Here is a 15,763-nt window from a genome sequence, read left to right as displayed (position 1 = left end):
AACCAACAAGAAAAGAGCATCTGACCACCTTTAAACTAGTGTGATAGCCTCCAGCCCTCTGAAACTTTTGGCTACAGCTATAAAGTGACAAGACAATAGTCTGAACTGTTGGGTTTAAGTGAAATAACTCAAAAGCCTATGTATCTCAGATGAAGGCAAAGTCTTTTTTTCTCAGTATCAAATACAGTGTCAGAAATAAGACACATATATTGTGACTACCAGGCTTAGATGGAAATACTGAAGTCTAAATTTCACCTGTATGGCATGCTGAAAACCATAATGTAGGGGAAAAGAAGTCATCCAGGAGAGGCTCCTGGCTGAAGTGATGCCCAAGGAAAACCAGCAGATATAAGTTTGAAAGGTTGAATTAAAATCTCTATGAACCTCAGCAAGACTAAGCTAAAAACCCAAATGTGTGTGTAAATAGGAAGACTGTATCAAATTCCATTAAGAGACTTTAATAGTTAATCTATTACCTTTTTTTTTAAAAAAAAGAATATTTCATGAGTAACTCTCATTTGTAGTTTCTGACCAAGCCTTAAGGTAACTATCACAAGGTGAGAAAAATACTCAGTTGTTCCTATCACCCAGTCAGTGTCTATATGAAGGGTCTTTCACAAATCAATTCATGAGCAATTCATGATGCTGGGAAAGGCTCTGATTGTTGCTATTGTTCTGAAAGGCTGGTGTTGATGGCTACATTTTAAATGCTTAAATCCTTCAATGTACTGAATCAAAGCTAGCATTTCCTGGTGAAGATCAATAGACAAAGAACTGGAACACCTAAAATACAAATCCTAGGGAAATAGTATTGGCTAAACTGGTACTGATGATCAAGGATTCCGGACTCTGATATGCCCTGTGGAGTGCCATTTACCTTGCCTTTCTGTCCTTCAACTTTCCTAAAGAGGACAAGATGGGAGGAAACCTTTTTCTTATATTCTCCACAAATATTTAAGAAAGTTTTTGAGTAAATCCATTAGTGAATAAAAGTTGGGTGTTTTTTTTATTATTTTGATGATGAAAACAAGTATTCCACATGCAGAGTGCCTAAAATACCTTCCAGTTAGCAGATCAGCCTGCAAACACCGAGTAGTGTAGATCTAAGTAAGAAATAGAAGCACTGAGCATCTGTAGGACCAAACCAAAGACTTGGAACAGGTGAATTGAGATTGTTGGGGAATACGAAAGAATTCAGGGGGGTAGAGGGGTGGGGAATTTTGGTTGAATTATAATCCCATGGCCACTGCATAGTGTAACTGAACACTAGGATTATATATAAAGACTAATATTGTAATGAAATAACATTTGACCTTTAATATTAAAAGACTTTAATGGAATTACTGAGATGTATTTTTATAGTGTCACTGCTTTTGAAATATGGACACATTTAAAAATACCTAGTTTACGTCTACATAAGGACTAGTTACTTAATTTGTGAACATATTTAAGAGGGGATGAACAATTCAGTCTGAAGGTAGCTCAAAGTAAAATAGCAAACAACAAGTAATTTGGAAAATAAGAGGAAAGGTTAAGAGTCAATCAGCAGAAAAACTAGAGAGTGCTCTCTGGAAATATGTAAATTCTCATTAACTAGACAAGGATTAGAACATTCACTAGTCAGGACAAAATAAAAAAATGTTGAATTTAAGCAACGGCAAGGAAAATTTAAGTTAAGCATTAGGGAAGATTATACACTACAGCAGCTTTTAGCTTAGGGAAAGTGGTGAAACCTTCACTGGAAGTCAGAACTAAATTAGACAGCTTTATATTCTGTCTGCTCAGAGATAATCTGCCTGCATGACATCAACCTACTTTATTAACAAGACAGTAATTATGACAAACAATGAACGCAACCCCGCACCCCACCCCCCCCCCAACTTTATCTAACTTTGTTTTAGAGCTGGGCATCATCTCTCCTGGCAGACTGTTGAAATTTTGAGTTGAACCGTTTATATGGTTTCTAGTTTTTAAAAAAGTGTTTCTAACATGAACATGCCACCAGAGAGGTCTATTTTACCTAAATTGCTTTATGGACACTCTCTAAGATGTGGTTTTAATCATACACAAATTTTGTGTCATTGCTCCTCATGTTTAATTTTTTCCTCCTTCTGTCCTCTTATACCCTCTGCCAGCCCCGAGCAAGTCAGTCCTGTGACTGCCTGTTTAATGAGCACAGCAGGCTGTCAAACTGAATCATTAGATGAAATGACCCTTCCTTGTACTCAAGAATTTGCTGAAGAGAGGATCCAGATCTCACGAAAAGAGAATCAAACACCTTCCCTTCAAGGTACATTGCATAGCATTCATACTATTAATACTGTGAATGCATACAATAAACATCACAATAAGCAGGTGAACACATAGTATACAAAGATTTCTATAGGCAACTCTCCATCTCTCGCACATTAAAAAATAAACAGAAAGAAGTTTTGGTGGCTCACAAGAAATACCATACACCCTTTCCTAGCTTAAATGTAAAATGCAGCATACCAAGAAACACTAATTTGCAAGGTTTGAAACAAAGTAATGTAAAAAAAGCAAAAAGGAAAGACGAAATCATAGGCTTACTGATTTCAAGAATTTTGAGAACTCATCACTAGGTGCAGAATTTCACCCCATGACTTATGTAAGGAGAGCATCACATGCTTACTCAGAGAAATCACAGTCATGGTAATACATTGTAATTGTGATTTTGAGAGTAATGGTAGAACTATTTTTTTTTTTTTTTTTTGTCTCTTATTCTTTGTAGTTAGTAGGAAAAAAACACTTAGGAAGATCATGTTAATGTTTGTGCAGGTCTAATGTAAAGTTGAACAAGCAGCTTTTGCGCCAGTATACTTTCAGCTGTAAATGCTCCACCATGGATACAGCAGCTCTTTAAAATATTCACCACGAGGTTCTATGGTGAACCGTATGCAAGGTGTTATGCTTTGCCATCAGAAAAGTTTTGGCGTTGAAACGTCTGTGACTGTTTAAATGTAGCTAAAATAATAGGATGTGTTACACGGTGAACTTGTTAGTTTGTTGAACAAAGCTTACCTCTCACACAGAGAGGTAAAGGGACTAGCACATCAGCGTTCCAGGCCGACAGGTCGGTTCATCTTGTACTACACCCCTTATGAGGCGTTTTTTAGGTCTTCAGCATAACCACAACAGCCAGACCATTCATTAGTGCAGAACTTATTAGCAACTGCCACAATTCACATTTTATTCTTCACTTTCGACCTTAACCAGGGAGGCAGAGGCCACCGCACGGTTGAGCCTACGTCCCCCTGCCGCGGCAGCCATCTCTCGCGGCGTCCCCGACACACTTGAGCCGAGTCCCACAGGCCCAGGCCTCCTCCTTCCCCTACCCGTCCCAGCAGCCCCCACGCTCTCTCGGCCCCATCACCTCTCCCTGGGCCCCTGCAGTATCATCGCCCCCAAAAGCCGTCACCCGGCCCCGTTGGTCCACCCAGGGGGACCCAGCGCTGTCCCCCCGCTCCCTCCCTCAGCCCGGGCGAGCCGCTCGAAGACATGGACGTTACGGCCCCCTCCCCCCCACCCCCTCACAAGGCCCTGGCGGAGCAGGCCGCGCGCCGCGCCCCGCCCCTCTCAGGTCGGAACGCGCGGCGCAGCACGCAACCTTGATTGGCCAGCGGGGCAGTCGCTCAGGCGCGCGCCAGGAGGGGAGGCGGGATCTCAGTCACAACGCCCGGGTTCGATTGCTCCTCGCCACTGCGGTTGCGGCTGCGCGCGCGCCGGAGGGAGGGAGGGAGGGGCGCGCCGCGCCGCGCCGCGCGACCCGGCCGTTAGGCGGTGGGCGAGCGGCGCGTGCAGGCTGAGGCCAGCGCCCCGCCCCGCGCCCCGTCACGTGACGCGGACTTAGCGTTTACATTCGAAACGGACGCCCCCGCGCCTCCTCCTCCCCCCCTCCTCCCTCCCTCCCTCCCTCCCTCCCTCTCGCGCGCGCCGCCCGGCGGTGACCGTTTCGCTTTCATTTCCGGGCGGCCGAGGGCGAGGAGCGGCGGCGCGGAGCGTCCCCGCAGTGCTTCCCCCACCCCACCCCCCCCCGCCGCCCCCCGCCGCGGCGGCCCTTCCCTCCGCCCCTCGCGCGGCCCCACCCCCTCGGGCTCGGAGTGAACCGAGATTCCCCTTCCCCTCCCCCGCCCCGGCACACACACACCGCACACACACACGGACACACACGCCCCGCACACACCCCCCCTCCCTCCTCCTCCTCCTCCTCCTCTTCCCCCTCCCGCGTCGAGAGAGAGAAAGGGCCGGGAGGAGGCGCCGGGCCTGGGTCTCCCGCACCGAGCCGCCGCGGCACAACATGGAGGAGCTGGTGGTGGAGGTGCGGGGCTCCAACGGGGCCTTCTACAAGGTACCGGGTGCTGGCGGCCGGGTCGGGCTGGGCCTCAGGGGAGGGAGTGGGGCCTGGGACGGGAGGAGGAGGAGGCGGCGGCGGTGGCGGCTCCTCCTCCCCGCTCTGAGGGAAAGCGGAGGCCGCGGGGCAGGAGGGAGAGGAGGAGGAGGAGGAGGAGGAGGGAGAGCGGGGCAGGGGTGGAGGCCTCGGCGGGTCCCTCTCGGTGTCGGGGCAGGGGGAGCCGGGCCTCCGGGGGGGGGGAGAGGAGCCGGGGGCCGCCGCCCCGGGGCTGAGGGGCCGCAGGCCTGCCGAGGAGGCAGAGAGGGAAGCCGAGAGAGGGCCCCGGCGTCCGAGGAGGCCTCGGGCCTTCCCCCTATTGTGGGAAGGGGAGGCCCTGGCGCTGCCGGTGTGCGAGAGGAGGCGAGGAGAGCCCGGGGCCGCCTTCTCCTTGGCGCTGAGGCGAGGATCAGGGCTGGGGCTGGGGCATTAATTGCTAAATCCTCAGCTTTTGTCGCTACTTAAGGAAAGTCTTTCTCGCTCTCTAGGTTTCCAGGAGAGCTGCACTGCTAGTGCACGGCGTTTAAGGCGGCGGGGAGGGGGGGGGGCGTTCATGATAAAGTGCTGTCGTGGATTCCTGCTCTTAATGCTATGGCAGGGTACGCTGCCTGCTGGTATTAAAGAGAGCATTGCTTGACCAAATATATATGTGCTGAGTTGCTAACTCCATTTAATTATCAAATGTACTCCTTACTGAAACTACTTAATGGCATTCCGTGTTTGTTTCCAAGCCCTTGTGCTGGTGCTGAATAAATCCATCACTGAGCCTTGAGCATATGTGCTGAGTACTTGATATTTTTATTAATACTGTATGGTGTTGCTGTGGCTTTGCGTGAGTGGGGTTGTATTAATCAGCGTATTAATGGGGTATAATTTGTGGGTTTACCCTCTTCACAGAAAAATAAAATTTAGACACAGTGGCTTTGGGCCTGCTATCATTGACATGTTATCAACATATCAGAAACAGCCATGGATTGGTTTCTGCAAGTCTACCACCTTTTAAATGTTCCTAGTACTTTAAAAATTGGGCCTAGTTATTGTGCCACATCCAATATTTATGTTAGCAATGAAGGAACAGGTAGAATTTCACGCTCTGATGTTAGTGTGGTAGCTCAGGTTGATATCCAAATGATACAGTTCCAACAGCTCTGAGTGTTTCTAAGAAAAAAAGATCTCTGAAAAGCTTATTTTTAAAATACATGTGATATTCTGAAAATAACTTTTTTTAAAGTATGTATGAAACAAGTCTGTAAATATGGTAAATAAGCATCCTGTGGGTTTGCAGTGTTGGAGCCAAAGTCTGGAATTAAATTATTTACACTTTCAAAAATCAGTTTTACATTTTTAAAGATACAGTATTTGCTCAGAAAGAAACAAGGTATAAATATGTTGCATAAGAGAACTTTTAATGAGGCTTTTATCAAATTATATGAGAGTATTTACACAATCATGCAAAATAGATGATGATAAAAATGACATTGGGTATTCGTTAGTGATAAATATTATCAGAGAAACCTGTCAGAATTGAAAGCTTCTGTAACTTTTTTTGGTTACATTCAATTTTGACATTACGGGGTCCTGTACGCCTTTTGTCCATAACATACTGACATTTCTGGTTGTAGTTGAGGTGAAGATTTCATTTGAGCATATGTTCATGGGAGCTTATTAATCTTGATTTAGTGTATCCAAGTTATAACACAAGCATTGCCTCCAAGTTGCATATTACTTTGCCTTTTAACTTTTGGAAATCTAAACGTAGGAATTTTTTTTTGCCTCGTCTTAATTTCTAACCAACAGGACTTGGTTAATTTATGTAAGGGGACACATGGGGCATGCAGATTTATTGGTCTTCATCTGTATTACCTGTCTAGATGGAGCATCACACTTAAGATAAACTAAAAAAAGTTGTTGGGATTTTGGGGGGGGTTGTTTGTTTTGTTTTGGTTTTGTGTTTTTTTTTAAAAAAAAAATACCCTCATGCAGTAATGTTCAATGTAAATCAGCAGTTTTCCTCTAGCCTGAATTACTGGAATTTTTCAGGTACAATTTTTTCTTTCATTATAATGTCTGAGTATCACTGTTTAATAAGTAATTTATCTAAATGTTTTCTTGTGAGTTTTATGCCCATCTTACAGAGGGGAAATTTGATTATAAAATGAATTGGTTGATCCAGCGTAACAAGAAGTGTGTGATGATGTCAAGTGTGGATTTATTTGCAAGGTGATTTTCTTTTTCATTTAAAAAGTTTCTTTAAACAGCCTCCTGAGAAATGTTTTACAACAGTAACACTGTGAACAAACCAAAAGCAAAACGATTCTTTTATTCGATCTAATGGTTTACTGATAACTTCTGATAATTTCATTGGCTTTGAATCATTCTGAAGATCTTCATCAGAATATGTAAATATTTTGGAAAAAAGATACTTCTATCTTGATATTAAGACGTGGAGGGGAGGAATATGAGGCTGCTAGAGTCATGAAGGGACTAAGTGGCACAAGTAGGCACCTAATTGCCACTTCAGGTTTTCATATCCTCCTTGTAGCTCTCTTTGAGGACCTTATAAATTCAAGTCCCTAAGCACTTATGTACCCAGCAGCATCTTGATCTTGACAGTACAAAACTGATGCCCAATTGTCACCTAAACCCTACTGAGAGTAATAAACCAGTCTTAGCTTGTATTACCTGTGAGACTTGATCGGGAACGTATTCTGAGATACATCTAGAGGGATCATGTTCCACACAAAACAGGGGATATGATTTGAGGATGCCTTCATACTCAACGGAAAGATTTGAATTAAAATTTCATACTGGTCAGGTGCACTACATTTTACAGAGTTCTGGAGTGTGTTGGTGTGATCTCTGTAGTGGAGACTAGTTTTTTCTGAATGGAATTAAAAGTATGGCTTGGTGAATGCTTCGTACTTCCATGATTTTTTTTTCTCCTTGGCTAAGATGAATTATTGCATGGAAAGTGCAGTGCAATTGATGAGCACGATTCAGGGATAATTGACGATCTAGTACCTAGAGATGCTAAGTCATGACTTAGTATGTTGTTGGGCCCAGAATCCTTGGAAAGAAAAGGTTAGAGTTCCTTATTTATTTTAAGACTGGTCCAACAAACCAGCAGGAATGTGAATCCTAAGGAGAGGGAACTGTCTTTTTGCAGCTCACAGCTAAGTAACTAAATCTTGAAGATGTGTGCGATTAGGGCATATCTTTTCACATCTTTTCTTGTATAGGTGTAGTAAATTGGGTTTTGAAGTTCTTACTTCATTCTCAGAGGACTAATAGACAGTCCTTTGTCTAATCTTTCCAGTACTAGCTTTAGATATTATTTCCCTTTAAAAGGGGATATGCTGGATGCCTTTCCAGCGTGGGATTGTTTTTTCTTTTCTAGTTTGGGAGTGATTCTCTCTTGTATCCTCTGCTAAAGATGGGAAGCATCCTGTTTGAGGCAGATAACTTTTGGAATGATGTTTGCAACCAGTTTTTGCCACTTCTATAACCTTGTTAAAAATCTTCCACTTTTTATCCCAGTAGTTTCAGCACTTTGCCATTGTTTCCTTGGTTCTACAGATACTTCACAGTTTTTCATTGAAGCTACAATTGACAAAATAGTTCATCTTTCTTAGTTCTTCATTACTCCACGTCTCACTATTAACAACTGTTCTTTTGGCCTCCTGTTGCAGTCTGTATCATTTTTTTTCTTTTCTTTCACTATTCCATACAGACATACCCTCAGCAAATATCTCCAGTCTTTGTACATTCACAAGCCTGTCTACTCATTCCTTCTGAGGATGATAGCCTGTACCCTTTTCCCTCGTTCGGTTACCATTTCTGTGACTATTCTTCTTTCCCTATTCTGTTCCTTTGTATGGCCTGCTTTTCTCAGATTTGATTAGCCATGTGAGTTCCCTTTTGACTTTCTCCTTCCAACAGGTATGAAATGTTACAGAACTGTTATGCAAACAGTAGATGCGCATTTGTATCAACATAGCTTTTTTTAAATCTTAAAAAGCATATTTTCCCAACTTTCACTCCTTACAGTTAATTATCCTTTATTAAAATGGTTGACAATGCTCACATCTGATGAAGTGAGCAGACTTTAAAAAAAGCAACAAAACTTCATAGCAGCTGGAGCCTTATTTGTTCCTTTGAAGTGTCTGTCATTCCATTTAGCACAAAAATAACAAATATAGTGGTGTTGCCAATAATTCTTACTTTGTATCAAATAATTTGTAAAATTTAGGCCTTATATTCAGCATATAACCCTTCTTGGAACGTGAGTGCTCGTGTTTGAGAAATGCCATGACATGTCAATGTTGGATTGTAAACTTTTTTACCTAATTATATCTGAAGCATGGAGAGAAATGTTAATGGCTTACGTGACTGAAAGTCAAATCTGGTGTAGAAAACTTACCACTTTTTTTTTTTCCACATTAGAGAAGACGACTCAACCTTAGGCACTGTAAAATCTGCTTCTGTTCACAGAAGCAAAAACAAACCTTTTTCACTGTTTCTGATTTCTTTGTGTACTCTGATTTAGTATCTCTGCTATTAGTGATAGTGATATCCCAGCTGCTGTATTCTTTCACTGTCCTGTTCCCTCATTTTACTTCCATCTAGTTTTACTATGTTTTTAATGCTTTCAATCTATATGTTCACATTCATCATAGCCAGTGTTCTGTCCCTTCTTAGGTGTGCATTTGAAACTTGCATATGCATGCACCTTTATGTTTGAATTTCCATGCCCAACTTACATTCTTTATTTTTTTTAAAAAAAAAAAAGATGTTTATGGTACTTTTCATAATACTTTGTGTGAAATCAGTACCTCTTCTCTGCCTTTACTGACATCTGGGGCTGGCTTGTCCTGTGTCTATGAGTTTGGCTTATGGTCTCATTTTTTTTAGTATTGTATATAATTTTATACATATCACAGAATAAAGAAAACCAAACAGTTCTGATGAGCTTTAATTTTTAGTTTTTCAAAGGCATTAATGGTTAAGTGTTAATTTTTTTTTACAAAAACTTAGGAATGTTTCAAAACATTTCTGTTTGTACTTAGAAATGTACACATACATAGTGCTGTAGAGTCCAATACATTTTACTTACTACAGATCTGTTTATTTATATACCAGAGGAAAATTGACATAATGCTATGACACAGAGTATGAAAAACTGATATGATGAGTATTTCTGGAATTTTTCTGTGTCACAAGAAACTGAAGAATGAGGAAACCCACCTTTCTATGGGTAGGTGAGATTAGACAATCAAATATTCAGGCTATTAATGTATTTGTCTGATAAATTGGTTTTTAAGCATAAATCTCACATGGACGTAGGCAGAAGTGTTTGTATATATTGCATATTTGAAATTAGGTATTTGGCAAGGCATCATCCACTTTGTAATTAATGAAAATTTCATTACAATGAATTTTTGTGATTTTGCAAGGCTGGGAATTAAAAGGCAAACAACAGTGTTATGACATCAACTTTTTTGGCCAGGGGGAGTGAAAACCACATATTCCATCTGTTTCTGTGATTGAGCCTTCTGAATTTAGTATAAACTAAAGAAATTATGTCAGCTTTGTAATTTTTACTAGTAACGTCTGTATTGATGCTATGATGTCTGTGGTCAACAGTTGTCCTTAATGTGCCTTGTTCAAGTTCCTTCAGGTTTCTGGGTTGTGACCAAAGCAATATTGAAGGCTGTTTAAGGAGAGCTTAAATGGGAGAGAATAGTTCAATGCTTTTTCAACTAGCTATGTGTCCCCAAGTTTTACTTTTTCCAGATAATATAAGTACTAGACTGTTTAAAGGTCTCAGGCTAGTCTTCAACTTAATAACTTACATTTTTTGGGTCAGCATCTCGTCAACTTATTACTGGTAGGTTTTAGCACTATTACCACTAGTTATGTATATTGCTGTAGTCACTAGGACTCTGGTCAAGATGACTTGGATATTATAAGCTATGAGATCTGAATATGAGGTGTAGTCTTGTTCTTTGCTGCTGTGCTTGTGTGTTTTTCTGTCACTTCCTGTAGCTTTTAGAGTGCTATTTAGAGCATCTTTTGGTGTTTTCATCACCATAGAGGGGATGACTTCTTCTCCAAAAGTGTCTTTCATAGCAGAAGTAGTGATTTTTTTTTTCTATTTTATGAATAAAAGAAAATTAAGTATCAACAAATTCTTCCTCAGGGCATTGTCTTGTGTTACCTGTTTTCCTCAAGGCTATTAAGTGTTCTTGGTGTCATTTGTGTTGGATTTGCTTTATAAAATAATCTCTGCTTTTGCATACTCAAGTGTTACTAATAATACTAAGTCCTAACCTTTTCCAGTCTGTGGTGTGAAGGAGTCATACCAAATATTTTGTAATGATTACAGCATTTTTCAGGTATTAAAGGCATCCATTTCTGCTACAGCTATAAGAATAGGTGCTTCAGAGTTGCACATGACAAACATTGGAAGAAACGTGGGTGGAGCCTTTGAAGGTGATGTGTGTAATGTTGCAAAATGAGTCAGGACTACCATAGTATTTGTCAAGTGCATATCCAATTCTGGAATTTTCTTACAGAAGACACAACAATATGAAACATTAGGTAAATGTTCAGTATCTGTAATGATCAACTGGGAGTTCTGTTGCTTCTTTATGTAAAGAGCATTTCTGTACTATTATCAACATGATCTTGAGATGTGGTCTTAAATCTGCTTTGTATAATGTAATTAAAAAATATCAACTATGCTTGTAATCCCCTTGGAAGGAGTATCTTGGAATTTGAAATACGTAATTATGTAAATAGTATTAGAGAGTGTTTTAAATGTCTTTTGGATGCTACCAATAAAACTTTCCAGTAACCTTATTCTTACAGTATTGAGAGGTGAGCAAGGTATAAAACCATTTTTTGCTATTGTCATTGTGGCTTTGCTTTGACTTCTATTAAAGGTGGCGTTAGTTATTTTCAGATTATTAACTAGCATTGCACTTTTTTCTTGTACTGATTGTCACTTGTGCACAGGTACTGCTTAATTTTAGTGCAACCAGTTCTTGGAGCTCTGTATCAGTCATCAGGTATTGCTATTCTTTGATACTGAGATACTGCTGCAACTTAGGAAATACTTTGGAATACTTTATAAAGGAAAAATATCAGAAGAATTTTTTAAAACCATTTAGATTCCATATGAGAATGAAACTCTTACCTTCTTGTAAGAGATAAGAGCTGTTCTTGTCTTGGAAACTTGAAATGTGAAGAGAATAAAATGTTCAACAGTTCATTAACTAATTCTTCAGAAACAGTAGTTACTACTAAATTATTTTCAATTTACTGAGACTTTTTCAATCTACTAAAATGGATCTCCCTTGGTAGAACAAACTTTCAGGGTCAGTCCTGCTCAGGGGCTCTTATCTACCTACCTTGCAAGGATATACTATATATGGATAAATATTAGTGGAATACTCAGCACTTCACCAATTTTTAGCTGTTTCAGAAGTTTGTAGAGATATCTTTAAAAAGAAACAAACAAAAAAATCTTGATCCCTGGTTGCCCTGTGATCTCCATTATTTGAGGCTATGAAAAATATTTTCATTGGTAAATCCCAAAGTTCTTTGAGTATTGATCTTGCTGTTCTGTAGATTGGGGGGGGGGGGGGGGGGGGGGGGCACATTTGGGCTTAAAGCTGAAAATTAATCAAACATCAGTCAGTTGAGTACATAAGGTAGGAAGAGCCCTCTCAGTGCTGAATCTTGGTTCTGTACTCTGCTTTGTGGTTGTATGGGAGTCTTAGCACAACTGCTATTCATGGCCCCAGAAAAAAAAAAAGTGAAGGAAGGCTGCAGGACATTTATCTTAAGTTTGTGCACTATGGAAGTTAAGCGTGATGAAGTAAATATAAAGGGGAAACTGTGCTGAAATGGATATAAATGAGTTTTGCTAGTGTGGTATACTTACCTTGAGGTAAAAGAAGAGACAGGAATTTTTTTTAAGGAGTACTGACGTGGTTTAATTTCTACACCTGTCAAAATACACAAAATGTGAATATAAAAATCAAACATTTTAAACTTTAGTTATAAAACTACTCAGAATGATCTTGTCAGTTGTTAGTAATCTCTTGTATCACTCCTAAAAAGTATGAAGAATGCATGTGTAGCTCAGGCATTCTGTGTATCAGTATGTTGGCAGTCATGAACCCAAGGAGGTTATCAGCTTTCAGTATGTGTTTTATATTAGTCTATTGCAAAAATAAAAAGGCTGACTTGAAAGCATACTTACATTTTGAGTTTCATCGATATCTGTGAGAGGAAGGCATTGTATGGGTGTAAAATTACTTTTTAAAATATCCATAAGCATACCATAATTATACTTTTTTATATACACAGGCATTTGTAAAGGATGTGCATGAAGATTCTATAACAGTTGCATTTGAAAACAAGTAAGTGTATTGCTGATGTTATACCTGCAAATGATATGGAGTATCAACCTTGTATTTGATTAACCTAAATATAACTTAATAGTGTAGAGTAGCATCCCTTAGATACTCTAAGCTTGCTGCTAGCATGTTTTAGAATTATGTTTGATATTTACTATGTTGTGACATTTCCGTATAAATGCTTTTAATTGTTTAAATATTTTTAAAATATGAAACTAGAGTAATGTGGGTTTTGTTGGGAAGATAAGCATGTTGTTATTCAATTTACATGATGGCAACTCATGTTTGAGTAAGTCAGCAGTGGTACCATGACTGCCTCTTTCTCATGTGAATGTCTTACTTTAGATTTAGCAGATTACATTATTACAAAATTTATTTTTTAGCTAAGTGATAAATACCAGTTTTCTAAGCTAGAAATGAAATTATGTTCCTTTCCCGTCATTTAAGGACATAAAAAGTTAACCTTTCATTATACCACTTAGTTCAGGTTTCATTGCTTTAGGAGGGAAATAACACACTCTAAATAGAACAAAAACTGCTGCTGGAAGATTTCAAAACAGTGCAGATAGCATCAGGGATTCATTTAAGATGCTTAATGGTTGCTTAGGTGTGTTTCCTATTATATATACATTGGATCGCATTACCTTTAATACGTATATGTACAAAAGCTCCAGAAAGTTTAAAAATGTAAAATTAATGGATTGAAAATATTTCTGATTTCTATTTACAAAGAAGGTCAAAATGTTTAGGCCATTCACTGTATTTTTATTTGTAGCTGGCAACCAGAGAGACAAATACCATTCCATGATGTGAGGTTTCCGCCACCTGCAGGCTATAATAAAGATATAAATGAAAGTGATGAAGTAGAGGTATGTATGCTCCATTAACAACATTTCCTTTGGGAAGTGAGAGGACTGGGGAAGAAAAATGTCAGCCAAGCTAGTGGAAGGTTTTCTTCCATGTTATATGCTGTCACCTTTTTTAATTCCAATTACTACATAAAACACAATGTCAAGCATGTCATCAAAAAGATTTTGACAGTTATAAACCATACAACTATTTTGGAATTCCATGTACCATGACCTCCATGCTGATGTACAAACATGATCAGTGTTTCTTTGATTACAGATCAGTTCTTTATCAGAACTGAATTAATCTAGAAATAGATGCTGGACTGTAGTTCTTCAGCTGTAAGTTAATAATGCCTATATTACCAAAACTTCAATCTGAATGAGATAATTTGCATTATGTATGTCTGTACATAAAATGTAAAAATAGATGTGTATATGTAAATACTTATTTATGTGTAGAGGGAGACTGGCTTTAATATATAGCATGTTCCTAAAACTTCCTTATTTCATGAAATAAATTTTTGTAGTTACTTTAAAAAAAGAGAACTTTTAAGATTTGTATTTTGCTTGCATGTTTTTTAAGTTTATTTTGATTTGAAATATAAGAAAATGGCAAAAATTCTTGGGTGTGGATGTGGCCAATATCACGTATGTGCTAAAGAAGTGTAGGTATGTATCCTCTCCCTTCCCACCAGCAGGACCTCATCAGATCTACGCACAATTAGAAATATTGTTGATTAAATATTAACAGATGTAGAAGGCTGAATTATCTCTTTTCTGACTGTATGCAAGACTGAAGCAACTAATGCTAGTAGATTGGGTACAATATTATTTATCTGTACAATCTTATATACATAATTTTATATTCTACCTGTGTTTGTGATAGACATTTCAGCTGTTTCATGGTTGCTACATGGTGCTTAGGTGAGAGACTTTATGTGCCAATATAGTTTGCTGGATTTTGTTCCTGTAGCAGAGTTCCTGATTGTATTACTTAGTCAGCTTTTGTGATGTCTTAAGTATGCTACAGATACATAATGTACGTATTTTGTTTAGGTTTATTCCAGGGCAAATGAAAAAGAACCCTGCTGTTGGTGGTTGGCTAAAGTGAGAATGATAAAGGGTGAGGTAGGAATATGCATATATACATATATATATCTTTTATATTTATTTATACTTTTTTTTTAATTATTATTATTTTGATGTGCACGGTGTTTGTAACTTGTCCCTCTTAATTTTCAAAGAGTTTCTTGATTAGGACTGTTGCAATTACCATTAACCTTAACGTGAAAAGTTCAAATTTTACTTGTACAGTTAACAAAAGTGCCTTTCACTTACTAGTGTAATGCTCACTCTTGTGAAATGTGTGGCTTGGATGATTTTATTATTTTTATATCAGTTCTACGTAATAGAATATGCAGCCTGTGATGCTACATACAACGAAATTGTCACAATTGAGCGTTTGAGATCTGTGAACCCCAATAAACCCGCAACAAAAGATACTTTTCATAAAATCAAACTGGCAGTTCCTGAAGATTTAAGGCAAATGTAAGTACAAGCGTTTCTTTATAACTTGTTTCAAAATGTGGGTAACTTCTTGAGCCTGAGACAAGGAGGGATAAAAACACTTTTTAGTGCTCTAAATTAAGTTTTAAAATGTGCATATAAGAATGTAGAAAATACAAATGTGGACAATGCTCATACTTCAGAAATAGAAAAGATGAAATGCAGTTTAGTCCTGGAGGAGGAAATAATTTCTTCAAGGTTTTAAGGACTGTGTGCAGTATAGATTAAGATTTTTATTCTTACAGCTGTTCCAGGATGTGCACAGATTAATCTGAATTCATTCTTTGTCAACTTTATTGATAACTGTCAAGTGGTCACTCTTTCATTGATAGAGTATCTGCCAATCTATGCAAGCTGGTATTTAATGACCTGCCTTAGAAAATCCTGCCTTATATTGTAGGGCATAAGGCATTTTGATGATGGTTGTGGGAGTAGTTCCACAATAACCAAACCTCCCATAGTATGATAGAGAAACAGTTTTCTCCTAGAACACTGACATGTTGTTCATGTAT

At 39.2% G+C, this 15,763-nt stretch overlaps 1 protein-coding gene across 5 annotated transcripts in view; it reads left to right on the top strand.

The window, feature by feature from the left end:
- The first annotated feature begins 4,133 nt into the window (after nucleotides 1-4,133).
- Nucleotides 4,134-15,763, top strand: part of FMR1 (fragile X messenger ribonucleoprotein 1) — a 34,274-nt gene continuing 22,644 nt past the window's right edge. For 2 of the 5 annotated variants that reach the window (XM_049827970.1, XM_049827971.1), the window contains exons 1-5: nucleotides 4,207-4,369; nucleotides 12,785-12,837; nucleotides 13,610-13,703; nucleotides 14,742-14,813; nucleotides 15,085-15,233. In XM_049827970.1, the coding sequence (XP_049683927.1) occupies nucleotides 4,319-4,369; nucleotides 12,785-12,837; nucleotides 13,610-13,703; nucleotides 14,742-14,813; nucleotides 15,085-15,233 (419 nt within the window). In that variant the 5' untranslated portion in view covers nucleotides 4,207-4,318. Of the gene's footprint in view, nucleotides 4,370-4,942; nucleotides 6,629-9,547; nucleotides 9,663-10,556; nucleotides 11,009-12,784; nucleotides 12,838-13,609; nucleotides 13,704-14,741; nucleotides 14,814-15,084; nucleotides 15,234-15,763 lie in introns of those variants that run through there. The other 3 variants (XM_049827969.1, XM_049827973.1, XM_049827972.1) reach the window with 3 other exon arrangements.

Source organism: Accipiter gentilis, chromosome 24 (assembly GCF_929443795.1).
Source record: "Accipiter gentilis chromosome 24, bAccGen1.1, whole genome shotgun sequence".
NCBI classification, from domain to species: domain Eukaryota; kingdom Metazoa; phylum Chordata; class Aves; order Accipitriformes; family Accipitridae; genus Astur; species Astur gentilis.
Note: the sequence above shows the minus strand (reverse complement) of the source record. Positions and strands in the feature narration are given on the sequence as shown.